This window comes from Oncorhynchus gorbuscha, linkage group LG07 (assembly GCF_021184085.1).
Source record: "Oncorhynchus gorbuscha isolate QuinsamMale2020 ecotype Even-year linkage group LG07, OgorEven_v1.0, whole genome shotgun sequence".
NCBI classification, from domain to species: domain Eukaryota; kingdom Metazoa; phylum Chordata; class Actinopteri; order Salmoniformes; family Salmonidae; genus Oncorhynchus; species Oncorhynchus gorbuscha.
The window spans coordinates 27,064,764-27,080,525 of record NC_060179.1 but is presented as its reverse complement, the minus strand read 5'-3'; the positions used below and the strand labels follow the sequence as shown (position 1 = coordinate 27,080,525).

The following is a 15,762-nucleotide window of genomic DNA, read 5'->3' as shown; positions in this document are numbered from 1 at the left end:
CATCTGCCATTACAGATCATTTCACCAATAACCACCTCCAGAAAAACAGCTTACAGAAAGAAGCATGTTACAAGCTGTAAAATGCTAATGTAATCTCGGTTGCAGCATTTCCCAGGCACACGTATGTCTTGTGACAGCCCCATGCTTACTGACTGAATAAATACAGCCAGAGAGACAGGCAATCAGGAGCACATCAGTAAAGCACCACCAACAGGCTACCGCTGAATGTGCCCAGCATACATAAAACCAGCCACTGCCAGCAAGCTGCGCCGAGATGTAGCTCTCCCAAAGTTATTTAAGAAGGAGAAGAACGAGTGATTTACTAATAGACCCACGCATCATTCAGTAGATTATCCAAGAACAATTTAATAATTAGTACAATATCGCATCAAGAGTGAAAATCCAATAAAAACTACCTTCAAAAATTAAATAGTGTGTAGCACTAAGACCCTGACATTCAGCATTGGCAGCATAGTCTTGTGAAGACAGATCAACACCTTAAGGTTGTTGATCATTATATTTGGCAGATGTATCCAACGGGGAGGGGAATCTATCATTTTACAGCATGTGTCAACCTCTCAACAAATTCATCCTTTACATTCTTCGAATATCTGCACACTTTTTTTTATATATATATATATCACCATATTTACATATCGTCATCATGATAGTCATATTACGTTCTACACAATTTATTGGGGCAGTGTGGACTGTTCGAATTGTAACTAGATTTCATTTCATGCAGCCAATCCGCACTATAGCTGAGAGAACAGCTGGGCAGCGCCGTCCACATTCGCAGACTCTTTCGGTGCTTCACGGACAACCTGACATAAAAAACAAACAAACAAAAAAAAGACTTGAGAAGAGATAAAGGAAGATAATCAAAACAACCATCAGATGGAGGATATTCAGCACACAACTGCCAGTTAATCCATTGATTCTCAGTTTAACCTTACCGGAGTTGGCTTTCTGGGCACCGGAGCAGTGCATTTTGATACACTTCTGACATCCCGTTGGACCTCTGTAAATATTTTATTCAGGTTCTCCACCTTCTCATTCTTCACTTTATTGATCTGTGCACAAAGGGGGGGGGGGGGGGGGGACTGTTGTCAGCAACTGTGTCAAATACTACCCTTGCACAATACACATACAAGACGGTTAAGTTAACCTTCAGGGACAATGGTGAGATGACACCGACTTGTTGTCATTTTTTTCACAGATCATTTGCTGAGTGTCAGGGTTTGGTGTCGGATCTCCTGTGGCTAGTTGCCGAGGAGATACGACACCAGAGCATCCCATATCGAGTAAAGTATCACCAAGTAAAGTTTGCCAAGTGAAAAGTTGGCATTTTGAGACAGTCGCAGGCTGAATACTTACAAGGTAAGAACACATTATGGCATTGTGGGTGAATACTTTCAATGCATTCAGTCAAAATCTAACTAGGCTATGACTCCAATGGGATTCATTACAGAAACACCATCAACAAATGCTTATACCTAATGTCAGGGAACCTGAAAAACAGCATTGTCAGAGCTAGTTGATCCCCCAACTAAAGTATTTTGTATTATTCTGCACGTAAATCTGAGACACTACATTTAGTATGATATGTTATGTTTCATATGTATTAATTTGTGGATGTTTATCATCCATGTTGTATGATATGTTAAGAATTGCAATTTGTACAATATGTTACAAATTAGTAAAATGTGTGATATGTTTCAAATACCAATATGTTGCAGCTAACTTTAGCTAGGTGGCTAACACTAACTAATACTAATACTAAGGTTAGGGGTTAAGAGTTAAGGGTAAAGGGTTCATTATAAGGGTTAAAGGAAAGGGTAAGCTAACAGGCCAAGTAGTTGCAAAGTTGCTACGATTCTAAAAGTTGTATATATACCAACCACCCACCCACCTTTCGTTTTTTGCCTTACAGTGCATTCGGAAAGTGTTCAGACCCCTTCTAATTTTCCACTTTGCAACCTTATTCTAAAATGGATTAAATAAAAACACACACATAATACCCCATAATGACAAACGAAAATAGATTTAGACATGTTTGCAAACTGATGAAAAAAAATACCTTATTTACATAAGTATTCAGACCCCTTGCTATGAGACTCGAAATTGAGATCAGTTGCATTGTTTCCATTAATCATCCTTGAGATGTTTCTACAACTTGATTGGATTCCACCCGTGGTAAATTCAATTGATTAGACATGATTTGGAAAGGTACATACACCTGTCTATATACAGGTTCCACAGTTGACAGTGCATGTCAGAGCAAAAACCAAGCCATGAGGTCGAAGGGATGGTCTGTAAAGCTACGAGACAAGATTGTGTCGAGGCACAGCTCTGGGGAAGGGTACCAAAAAATGCCTGCAGCATTGAAGGTCCCCAAGAACAAAGTGGCCTCCATCATTCTTACACGGAACAAGTTTGGAACCACCAAGACTCTTCCTAGAGTTGGCCGCCTGGCCAAACGGGGGAGAAGGGCATTGGTCAGGGAGGTGACCAAGAAACCGATGGTCACTCTGACAGAGCGTTAAGAGTTCCTCTGTGGAGATGGGAGAACCTTCCAGAAGGACAACCATCTTTGCAGCACTCCAACAAAAAAAGGTATTTATGGTAGAGTGGCAAGACAGAAGCCAATTCTTTAGTAAAAATACATGACAGCCTGCTTGGTGCTTGCCAAAAGGTACCTAAAGGACTCTCAGACCATGAGAAACAAGATTCTCTGGTCTTACGAAATGCTATTGAACTCTTTGGCTTGAATGCCAAGCGTCACGTCTGGGGAAAACCTGGCACCATCCCTACAACAAAGCCTCCTTCACTCACGCCGCCAAACTTACCCTAGTAAAACTGACTATCCTACAGAGCCTAGACTTCGGCGATGTCATCTACAAAATGGCTTCCAATACCCTACTCAGCAAACTGGATGCAGTTTCACAGTGCCATACGTTTTGTTACTAAAGCACCTTATACCAACCACCACTGCGACCTGTATGCTCTAGTCGGCTGGAACTCACTACATATTCGTCGCCAGACCCACTGGCTCCAGGTCATCTACAAGTCCATGCTAGGTAAAGCTCCGCCTTATCTCAGTTCACTGGTCACGATGGCAACACCCACCCGTAGCACGCGCTCCAGCAGGTGTATCTCACTGATCATCCCTAAAGCCAACAACTCATTTGGCCGCCTTTCCTTCCAGTTCTCTGCTGCCTGTGACTGGAACGAATTGCTAAAAATAGCTGAAGTTGGAGACTTTTATCTCCCTCACCAACTTTAAACATCTGCTATCTGAGCAGCTAACCGATCGCTGCAGCTGTACATAGTCCATCGGTATATAGCCCACCCAATTTACCTACCTCATCCCCCATACTGTTTTTATTTTCTTTACTTTTCTGCTCTTTTGCACACCAGTATCTCTACCTGCACATGACCATCTGATCATTTATCACTCCAGTGTTAATCTGCTAAATCGTAATTATTCACCTACCTCCTCATGCCTTTTGCACACAATGTATATAGACTCTTTTGTTTATGTAAAAAAAACTATACTGTGTTATTGACTTGTTTATTGTTTACTCCATGTGTAACTCTGTGTTGCTGTCTGTTCACACTTCTATGCTTCATCTTGGCCAGGTCGCAGTTGTAAATGAGAACTTGTTCTCAACTAGCCTACCTGGTTAAATAAAGGTTCAATTAAAAATAATAATAATAATATGGTGAAATCTTGGTTGAGAATGAAATGAATCAATAAATGAACAACGAAACAGCACTGCAAGTAAGTGAAATAAATGTTTTTATTATGTTTTACTGGTAATGGGGAATGCGTAAATGCCAACAAAGTCACTTTTTGGTCAGTGTGTGTGTTTCAACTATTTAACTGTACTAGAATGCTTAAAAGGCGGCAAAAAACTTGTAATATCGGTTATCGGTATCCGTTTTTTGGCAAGGAAAATATTGAATATCGTATCGGACAAAAATGTCATATCGGTGCGCCCATAGTTTTTAATGTCCCTTTGGTAGGATAGTCGTGATCGGAGCTCATCCATTTGTGATCCAATGATTGCACGTTGGCTAATAGGACTGATGGTAGAGGGAGATTACTCACTCGCTGTCGGATCCTTACAAGGCACCCTGATATTGCCGTCTCTTCTTCATGCAAATGATGGGGATTTGGGCCTTGCCGGGTACCTGAAGTAAATCCCTCACATCCGACTCATTAAAGAAAAAATCTTTGTCCAGTACGAGGTGAGTAATCACTGTCCTGATATCCAAAAGCTATTTTCTGTCATAAGAGACAGTAGCAAAAACATTATGTACAAAATAAGTTACAAATAACGCAGGGGAAAAAAACATAACACGATAGCACAATTGGTTAGGAGCACATAGAACGGCAGGCATCTCTTCCGGCGCCATCATATCCGATTCCATGTGCTTTGTGGCTGTTCAGACTCCAGGAAAATGAACAGTCGAATCAGGTATGGAAATAAATGGAATTTGAGTCACTTCAAAGAGCCAATGTGAACACAGCTCTAGAGACAGGATTCTATATGAGCAAGGCATCTATTTTTCTAAGGCACACATCTTTTGCTAATTTGCATAGTTAATTGTTTAATTCCACCATTCACTTTCAGTATTTTAATCAATTTTTTCATTTCCTGAACTATTGTGTTGGCATTTATACACTGCGTCACATTTCTTATGTCTTAATATGCCCGTTTTTTTTAAATGCAGTTCTTACTTTCGCCACAAGATGGCAATCTGCCAATTCATGGGGGTCTGTCCTGAAGTTGTTGACTGTTTTCCCCGCTTGCCAGTTAGCTAGTAGTTCTCAGCTGTCAGCAGCCAAAAGCTTCTTACTGGCGATAAAAACGCCATATTTTTCAGATACATTAATGAATTATTTAATGTAACAAATCAAACATTAAACCTCGTAAACAACATTTTGGTCCTCACTTGATGAATTAAGGTCAATAATTAGTAAAGAACTCCCTCACCTGGTTGTCTAGGTCTTAATTGAACAAATAAGACGCAGACACGAGGCCCTCCATAAAATGAGTGACAGCCCTGTCATAAACAATTCATGGTAACCTCGTAAACAATTCATTTAGACCCGATGTTGTGCAATGCGTGCCGTTGTCCAGGTATTAAAAAGGGACCAGTGGCTATTTGAGTCCGCAATTAATTGAAATGTTACAGTAATAAGCACCAAACTTTGTTGACATAGTGGTGCAGGTTTCTCGTAACAACTTCTTACGATTTTACATTTTGTCGCAGTCGTCATCTTCAAAGTTGTTTCCGCTGGTCGCAAAAAGCTGAATTTGCATGAAAAGAGCTGATATGAATGTGAAAGACTTTCAAAATAAGTTAGGTATATGCTCAGTGCACCGTTGACGTTTCACATAACTTGTTTTTGTGAGATCTAGGAAAAACAACTTTAAAATAAAATGAAAAGCACGCAAACACTACATGTCATGTCACAAAATCGATATCCATCTTACCTCTATTGTTTTATGTCCTGCGAATTCGAGAAGAACGATAAAAAGTTCAAATGTAAAGTGAGCCTGTAAGCGTTTGGTCGCCAGTAACATTAAAGATGCACTATGCAGAAATCGGTCTGCCATTTCCTGGTTGCTAAAATTCTAAATAGTTTGCCTATTTTCTGTTCGTGACAGAGTCATTGTACCATCTAAACCACTGAAATATATTTTCCATAACCAAAAAAATATTGTATTTTCACCTGTTTGAAACGCTTACAACACTGAAAGTAAAAAAACGCAAAAACTAAATTTAAGCATGGGAAGCATAGAAATGGTAACATACAGATATACCGCTTTACACTTGACTTCAATTAGAAATACATGTGAGTTATAAATCTGTCAATGTGAACGTGGTCTGGTCAGACAAAAAGATCAATATTGCAGCTCTAATTCTTGCACAGAATCCAGCCTCGTTGACATGATGCAACTTTCCTGCTGGCCACTTTTTACCCTCTGGCCTCCATTGATTTAGTCACCCATCTTACAACGGTAAAACTCCAATAACTAACGGATTATGATAGAGACATGAGGTTTGGACCATTGGTTTTCTTCATTGGTTTACTCATTGTTCAAAAGATGCGTTTTTGATTGGACACCCTACTGTGTGAAGCCTATTAGCTAAATAGTTGGCTAACTAAGATGGTAGTTAGCTAGCATTTTCCACTTACGTGTTTGAGAGTTGAAGTGACAGGTTTTGCCTTGTTCTTTTGTTTTGTCTGTTTGTTGGTCACTCGGAAAACATTCTGCTGCTTTTTGCCTTTTTGTTTATTCTTCGCCATGATAACCTATGTGAACAAATGTATGCTGTTAGCAAGGTAGCTAAGTAGAGGTGGCTAAGCTTGCTCAGACCGACCCGTTGTGATCATACCGTTTATTAGTTTATGTTGACACAACATACACGAAAATACAGTAACATCACGTGCGTTCAATATGTAAATCCACATAACTAGATAAACTCGAAGAATAATAACAAAATACACAAACCTCAAGAAGTGGACAACTATCGGCAAATGTAAAACGTGTTGAAGCAACAGAGCTGACGCAATTTAGATGCGACTAAAATCTGAACCAATCAGTGCTCCCGAGGACAACAGATTGAAACGCCCCCATGATGCGCTCGATTTCAACGCTATCCGTGCTGAATCAGCGCTGGGTTAAAGAAGGAGTACAAAATCAAATGTATTCAAATATAACTTTATTTGTCACATGTCTGAATACAACAGGTGTAACCTTACCGTGAAATGCTTACTTACAAGCCCTTAACCAACAATGCAGTTCAAGAAAGATATATGAAAATATTTACCAAATAAACTAAAGTAAAATAATAAAACCTAACACAATAAAACGAGGCTATATTACAGGGGGAACTGGACTCCCCCTGCCAGAATCACCCCTCCCACCCCCTTTGCGTGAACGCGCGCACACTCAATTCTTCATTGCTGCGACTTGCTTGCTAGTTGAGAATTATGCTCTTCACCCGGTTGTCAGTTTAGCCTACATTTCACTGATCTTAGTAGCAGAAAACATGTTTTATTTGTGTCCGTCCCAAGTCATAGACTGTTCTCTCTGCTACTGCACGGCAAGCGGTACAGGAGTCTAGGACCAAAGGGCTCCTTAACTGCTACCCCTAAGCCATAAAACTGCTGAACAATTAATAAAATGGCCACCCGGACTATTTACATTGACACCCATAAAACTGCTGAACAGGAGGCACTAGTAATGTCTGCAGGCAAGGAAGCTTGGCACCAGTGATGTACTCTGATCGGTGTTTATGCAGAAATGTTATGCTCCATTTGTTTTGCCTCATGCTGTTATTCTACAGCCTTTATGCAATACATGTATTTTATCTGAGGACATTATCAATTCATTATTTTACCGTTCGCATTCCCTTTGATGCAGATGAGGTTGCAGTTTTCGGCTAACAAGACAGACAGTTTACTGGCAGCAGCTACAAAAAATAGTTGCCATCTCGTTATGACCGCCAGATGGCAGCAACGTATTGCCTCTGATACACTTTCATAAGAATCCTTGAGCGTACTCTGAGAATACCAAACATTAGCAACACCTTTAACCTGTCTCCTCCCCTTCATCTACACAGAATGAATGGATTTAACAAGTGACATCGATAAGGGATCACAGCTTTCACCTGCATTCACCTGGTCAGTCTATGTAATGGAAAGAGCAGGTGGCCTTAATGTTTTGTATTCTCAGTGGCGGAGTTAACCCACCTGGCACAAAAGTCAATTCAAAGTTTATTCCACATTGGTCAACGAAATGACGTGGAAACAACATTGATTCAACCTATGTGTGCCCAGTGTGAAGCCTTTCACTTTTATTAAGGGGTTTTAAGCAACGCCATTATGGGGATGGGTTTTTGCATTATCAGCATATTAGAAAATATGTTAGTCTGTTTATAATATTAAAGAAAAACTAGGAGACAGACAGACAGACAGACAGACAGACAGACAGACAGACAGACAGACAGACAGACAGACAGACAGACAGACAGACAGACAGACAGACAGACAGACAGACAGACAGACAGACAGACAGACAGACAGACAGACAGACAGACAGACAGACACTTAACTGTTCTCAGTCTAGGCAAAATGTCATAACCTAGGCCTAAACGGTATCAATAGTCTAATACAATGAATTATATACTACCGTAGCCCTGGGGCTAGGTGTAAATTAAAAACATCTACCTAAGACAATAATACACAATGATTCCATCTGCTCAATGCAATAAATAATTCGTCCTAAAGTCTGTGAATACCACATATCCTAAACGCTGAATATTGTTTTATATTTATTATTTTTTACAATTTTAGTCATGTTCATTATTAAAAGGGAAGGGAAGAAAGGGACTCTTGAGTTCCCCCCTCTCCCCCTAGTGTATGTAGTCAAATGCAATTGTAGCGTTCGAGTTTAGGAAGTGGAAGGGCGCAACATCAAAGAGTTATTGCACATGGTACTGCTCGGGAATATCCATACAGTTTGTGTCGCGCCTTCCAGTGGCAAATTATTTGGATGAAGGAGAGCTGGACGTAGAGCTAAGCGACGACTCACAGGATCTGTGGTGCCGCGCACACACACACACACACACACACACACACACACACACACACACACACACACACACACACACACACACACACACACACACACACACACACACACACACACACACACACACACACACACACACACACACACACAGAGAGAGAATCTGGGCTCATCGATTGTGCATCTAACTCCTCCTCTCCTACACGCAATCCACAGGGAGCCTATATAAACTCTGACAGTTGTCAAGTGGAGAACACTGGCTGTTTGCACTCGGGAGCGACGCAATTTTGGGAGATTTACAGCAATAGATACCCAGAAATACCCAAATAGTAACAATGTCTCATGCATGGGGATACGCACCGGACAATGGTGAGGCGCTTGTGCTCTGTTCTTATCATGACATTAAAAGGGACCTGTAGTACAGCATATACTCTCGGATGAATGAATGAAAAGACAACGGCCATGTATTGATGAATCATTGTCTACATGTATTTGAATGTATCCCTCTTTGACATTGCTATTAGGCTACGGTGCGTCATAACAATCTCACCCGGTTACAGCAAGCTGCAAGTTTATCAAAAATATTTTCAATGTCAGTGGAAAGCAATAATTTACGTAGGCTACATTTTTGACAGATACTGAAATATTGTCTTCAACTGCAATGTCCCCACTGTCATTCTAGGACCCGACAAATGGTGTGAAGGCTTCCCAATTGCCAACGGACCCCGCCAGTCTCCCATTGACATCGTACCTGGGGAGGCTGCCTTCGACGCAGCCTTGAAGGCGCTCACTTTGAAGTACGACCCTTCCACCTCCATTGACATTCTCAACAACGGACATTCCTTTCAAGTGACCTACACCGACGACAACGACAACTCAAGTTAGTGTCAATCATTAAGCATGCGTCATGACAGGTGTCTCGAAATGGTACCTTAGAGTTGTGGATACTTTGTGCACTTTTTTAATATTAATAATTAATACGTTTACAAAGTAACAAATATTATGGGCATGGAATATGGCTGGATGAGACTATATTCGTTCACCACCCACACTATGGCATGAAAACAATAGTATGTAATGGAATTGGTAACGCAACCCCTCACAAACTTTCCCCTGCACGCTAGACCTTTAGACTGGAAGAGCGGTTATTAGCGCAAAAAAAGGCGAAGGTCAGTTTATGCAAATAGGACTGAGTCTGGTTAACCATTAATGTGTCAGGAGTGAACGGTAATGTTTTTAGTAACTAAGTAAAACATGATGATATTTTACTAGTTCCGCTGTCATTATAATTCGATTTAAAAAATTGTCTATTGCCTAATACAGTGCAAAAATGTAATGACAAAATCCAGAAGGGGGGGGGGTTCACATTCATATTTCTAAAATATTGCTGTGAGAAATTTAGAAACGACTTAATCCAAATCTTAATGTATGGTGTAGCATTTTTATATTCCTGTGATTTGTAACACAGGATATTCTATTGTCTCTGTAATTCCTGATGGCATGTGATCCTAGCATTTTACTAGATGCAGCATTAGGCCTATATGTCAGGGGGGGTTTATTGATATTGAATTGGTAATCCTCTATTTATGATTGCCTTAGTGCATACAGGGTAAATGTTTCATGTTTATTGTGTTAACGTAATGGAAGTTCATTTAAATGGAATGCCAAGTTCATACTCAAACACAAATATAAGCTTATGCCTGAATGAACGAATGACTGTTAGTCATACCTGTCTGTGTGTAGACCTACATTGGAAATTACGCCATCATAGCTATAGTCTAAATCTACCCACAGGGTGTGGTCAATGTCAGTCTCCTAATGTAATCCTGTATCAGAAACCTGTAAACAGTCACACACTCACACCCTCTGCTACTTGTCAGAAAAGTCTCCACCTTCTTATTAAGCAGAACCAACTATTGTAAATCGTGTCCTTAATCATTTTCAAAGAGAACCTATAGGCTATAGCCTATTCGGTCAGGATCAACTGTGACATCACGTGAGATGGGAATCGACTAATTAGTCAAGGATTACCTGCTGCCACTAAATTGGTATAAATAGATGACTATCTCAAAGGAACAATACCTGGAAAGTATTTTAAGCTGACCTTGGGCTTGCTGATTTTCGGTCTGGATTACGCAACAGGAACTGAGTCTGCTTCTTCCATCAAACAGGAAGTCTGTGTCTGTGTGCTAGTGTGGGGGAGAGGTGGGGATGGCAGGGACACCAGCGGCTTTTGCATTGCTCTCTTATTATCGTTCTGGCATGACGACTGTCAGTTATGTCTGTCCACATTATACCCGTCAAGACAACTCATCGCATTGTGTCTTGTGACACATTTTCATCATGGACCAAAGATTAAAAGCGATGTTATCTCAGTAAAAAAAAAAAGGAACATGGTGTATTTTGAAATGTTATTATGAAAGCACAATGATCCTGTTAAAAAATGTGAACATCTCATGTGTTTTGTACATGCAAGTCTTGTAGTGCTGTTATACAAAGTGGACTTAAACTGGTGTCAGGTAGTACTAACTCGGGCCACATAACAGGTTGACCCATACGTGTTTATGTCTTTGTTTTCTGTGTTCGGTTGGCAGCTCTGACAGGGGGGCCCATTTCAGGGACGTACAGGCTAAAGCAGTTCCACTTCCACTGGGGCGCCAGCGACGACAGGGGTTCTGAGCATACCGTGGCCGGGACCAAGTATGCTGCCGAGGTACTGACACTGGTCACACACTTGATTTGAATCCCTTAGTTTCAACACAAGTTTGAATGGTATGCATTAGTAGTGCAACCCACAGTATTTGGCAAGCCATCAATATGTTTCTTTTAGTTTTTTTCATAAATGACTTTTAAGGGTCAGTGAACTTTCAGTTCATGGAGTGAAAATGTTCGCTTGACATTCAATGAGGAATTTCTGCCAATTCGTGAATTGAATTTCAATTTATTTCATGAATTGACTTTGCTGAAAGGGAATTGACTTCAACCCTGCTTTTCAATAAATATTGTGTAATTCAACAAAAGCCTCAGCCATGCAACTTCCAAATTGGTCTAAACCCCTAAACCCCACTGTACAAAAGACCCAAGGCCTAGTGGTAAGAAAATACTCCCTAGGGTTGCTCACTGCTTGTGTCCTATTTCTTTATTTTAGCTCCACCTGGTACACTGGAACACCAAGTACCCCAGCTTTGGTGATGCTGCTAGCAAGTCTGATGGCCTTGCTGTTGTAGGAGTCTTCCTCCGGGTGTGTAGCAATGGACTGCTGTATACCTTCAATTGTTTTGACTTAGATTATTAGTTAAAGATAATATAAATACATTTTCAAGTGCAATATTTTGGTCAAATTATCATTATTATTTGCCATTTATGCGTGTTGAATTTGTCTCATTAGGTTGGAAATGAAAATGCCAATCTTCAGAAGGTCCTTGATGCTTTTGATGCCATTAAAGCCAAGGTGAGTCTATCTGGAGCAAGCATTGTAAGTGGTGCTACTGCTAGCATGGAACCTGCCATTCTCTGAGCCAATCCTTGACCTGCTGATGTAAACGTGTCGTTTGCCTCCCTCTTTGTTTACAGGGCAAGCAGACCTCTTTCGAGAATTTTGACCCCACCATCCTGCTCCCCAAGTCCCTAGACTACTGGACTTACGACGGCTCCCTGACCACACCTCCTCTGCTGGAGAGTGTCACCTGGATTGTCTGCAAGGAGTCAATCAGCGTCAGCCCTGCCCAGGTATGATAGGTCACGACCTCATTGAGTAGTAAGGGATTGAATTTACACTCTGCAGCTACAGTATACTGGCTTTGTTCCAATAGTCTGGAATAGCCTCCTTTCTTAATCTCTTCCTTGATTAAAGAGTCTGCTTGACAATTATAATGTGTTGTAGATAAGAAGATTTGATAGTTGAGAAGCATATGGCTGCTATTTATGCAGTCTTTTCTCCTATTTTAGAGTAATGGGACACGTCATTCCAGGTCATTGAGGTCGTTCCTGGTTCTCCACCAAAACTGAAAAGATTCCTATGTGCCTGTCCAGCTGGACGTTCTGTTGGCCAAAAAAATAAAGTAGTATGTGGGAGGTCTGTTTATTTCCAGTGGAGAAAATGCTCCTACATCAACCTCAACCCACATATTTTCATACAAGCATAGTCATGCTGAGAGTTCCTGTAAAATGGCAGCCCACGTCTTCTCTAAACCCTGCCCTTGTGGCTTGACTCACTTGTGACCATGTAACACTGCCCAGTCAAATGTTTATTTTATACCTTTGCCTGGGCGTCTCAAGGGTGAACAGGGAAATGTACACATAGACTTTAGAGGGGGTGCCGTACTAGGCAGAGACATAAGATATAATATCAGATAAATTATTCATACAGTAAATATCATGAATGGTAACAGAAACACTTCAGAAGAAGGAACATTGTATTAAGTGTTTATCAGTAGCTAATGACGCACTATTAGAAGCTACTTTAAGATTAAAATATTTGGGTGGATATTAGTTTAATAAGAACTTACTTGTCTCCTGTGATCAAATGTTATTCAATCCCTGAGGGTGAAAAATAAGAGACTTGTTTCAGGGGTTGCACTATGTACTGTACAGTATGTCCAATGGCTGTAGCCACGAACTTGTGACCTCTTACTAATTTATTGGCCAAAATGAATGGCAAATCTCTTAGATGGGTCATTTGACTGTACTTCTCATTTGTGACCTCAATCTCTTTGTCAGACTTAAGGCATCAACAGAAAGACACTAAGCTTAATTCCATGAATCACTGTTTAGGAAAATAATTTAAATAGAGAAGTCCCTCACAACCTTTGCTTTACTTAATGAAGGCTACCAACTGTATGACTGGAGATGTATTGGGGTGAGTGACAGGGACAGGAGGTAAGGAGTATAACTCTATCTCCTCTCTCTCCTTTCTCCTCTGACAGATGGGCAAATTCCGGAGCCTGCTTTTCTCTGGAGAGGGCGAGGCCGCCTGCTGCATGGTGGACAACTACCGCCCCCCTCAGCCCCTCAAGGGCCGCGCTGTGCGTGCATCCTTCAAATAAATCCCCCTGCCCCCCAATCCCCTCCCCTGCTTAGTGAGACACCCAGGCGTGCCACCCCTGCAGTAAGACTCAGAGCACATGTACTGTATGTCTGCCCTTACATTTTTTAGAAGGACGAAATCCCCCCTTTCCTGTCTCCCCATTCCTACCAGTGCTGTGATGTGACGTGGGAAGAGGAAACAGTTGAGGCATTGACCTTTTTTGTATCCCCTCTCCTCTCTTGAGTGATAACAAGCCAGAGAAGCCCTGATGTACTTCACAAGAGAAGCACTCCACAGTGGTGGCTATAATGTGACAGATTTACCGGGATTTCGCCTGCGGTGCCAATGTTGTAGACAGCTACTGGGCTCTGTAGTTTTTCATAGATAGATAGAGAGGATGTGTCAACAAACAAACAAAGCTTGCGAAGAGGCTAAGACTATAGAAATGTAGCTGGGATCATGTAATGGATGATTCAGTTGGAGAAAGACAAGCAGACCCGACTAGCAGTCAGTGGCAGGCCTGGGGTGGATGAAACTGCTTCACCATCTGTGAGTAGGGCCACACACACACACACACACACACACACACACACACACACACACACACACACACACACACACGCACACTGCCAGTCTGTCTTTAATCTCTGATTGACTGCCTGCCTCAGGATCACAGCAGCTTAATGAAACACAGTGGTCACTTCCATCACACCCAATTGAACCAGAACATCCTCCTCTGGAACACACATACACAGGCCTACAGTCATTGACCTGCTCATTGATTTTCATACTTAGCATGCCTACAGTGCATACCCAATATACAGACACACATTGACATGCATACCAGCACACACACATAATGGGAGGTTACAGCTACAAACTGTTAGCTATTGTGCTCTGTCATGACAATGACTTTGCATTCCTGTGTTTTTATAGCAAAGCCTCGTCCTCAATCATTTGTTTTATTTGTTTGTTCCTCTTGGTGTTATTAGCAATATTAATGGATTTATTTTTTCAATATTTAAGTGATTCCTGAATTGTGTTTTGCAACTGAAAGCTCCTCTATACTCGTAGTATTGTCTTGATGACATGACAACAGGAGGGTTAGGTTATGACCCTTTTCAGACATTATGAATTGTGTAATGGAATATCCGTCTAAGCATTGTTTTGCAAGCCCCTATGTATTGTGTTGTACCGTTTCGAACGCACAGTCGCCTTGTGCGACGCCATAGGGCACTACAGCCAAGGAAGAATCAATCCGCCAACTGATAAGCTTTGTAGTGTTAGTGGGGTGTCAGGTCCTTTTAGGCCAGATTACTAATGACGAAGGGTCACCTTTAACTTTGGGACCACAGAATCATGCTAATTTAAAAAAATATATATATATGTTTGAATGCAAGTGAAATTATGAATCATGTCTGTCAAAAATGGATGACTGTATTTGATAATGAAATTGAGTTTAAAAGTCTTATGCAAAGCACAAATTAAAGGGCCACCCAAAAACAGCTAGACTTACTCCCAGGGAGTGGAAGTTTTATCAGTTGAATAAATATATTTTATGACTATTTTTTTTGTCTCTGTTGTACTTTGTCTACTTCACAACCAGACAGTTAGGGCTTTATTTAATCAGATCCACTTTATCCGACCTCTGCATAGTGGTTGGTGGAACTGAGTTAGAGCTGTCAAATCCACAAGCGTCTCTTGACATTATACCTAAAGTGGACATTGTCATTGGCTGCACAGAGTTGCATTAAAAGAATTCCCAGGCAGCCTTTTCAACACTGGAATGTGAGAAGTAATCTACACCTCCATTAGGCTGATTGAAAATCATTAAATGAAATGAGAATTTCTATCATTATTTTTATGTAGCCTACACTTTCTTGTTCTGAACTTCTAACTCAAGTTGGCTTTGTGACAACGATCAAGACTGTGTCTTCGTGACAATGGTCAAGAGGAGCTACTCACTAATTTGACAGCTCCAACGCAGTAAAACATTAGCAATGCGGGTGTCGGCTATCGCCGGTTAACGCTTGATCTGATTGAATCTAGCCCTTAGTCTCTTTTAAAGCCATCCTTCCAACTCTCATTCATCACTTACATGAGGAAGGTTGGAAATTGAGTTTA

At 41.0% G+C, this 15,762-nt stretch overlaps 2 protein-coding genes across 2 annotated transcripts; one reads left to right on the top strand and one right to left on the bottom strand.

Annotated features, from left to right (window-relative positions):
• Positions 1–348: 348 nt before the first annotated feature.
• rbis (ribosomal biogenesis factor) lies at positions 349–6,674 on the bottom strand. The gene is made up of 4 exons (XM_046356013.1): positions 6,531–6,674; positions 6,215–6,331; positions 957–1,073; positions 349–824 (listed from the first exon to the last, which is right to left on the bottom strand). The coding sequence occupies exons 2-4, from the start codon at positions 6,323–6,325 to the stop codon at positions 756–758; spliced, it is 297 nt and encodes a 98-aa protein (XP_046211969.1). The 5' UTR covers positions 6,326–6,331; positions 6,531–6,674; the 3' UTR covers positions 349–755.
• A 2,149-nt stretch (positions 6,675–8,823) lies between these two features.
• LOC124039728 (carbonic anhydrase 1-like) lies at positions 8,824–15,203 on the top strand. The gene is made up of 7 exons (XM_046356012.1): positions 8,824–8,981; positions 9,295–9,492; positions 11,207–11,325; positions 11,761–11,853; positions 12,001–12,063; positions 12,186–12,341; positions 13,538–15,203. The coding sequence occupies exons 1-7, from the start codon at positions 8,948–8,950 to the stop codon at positions 13,655–13,657; spliced, it is 783 nt and encodes a 260-aa protein (XP_046211968.1). The 5' UTR covers positions 8,824–8,947; the 3' UTR covers positions 13,658–15,203.
• Positions 15,204–15,762: the final 559 nt, after the last annotated feature.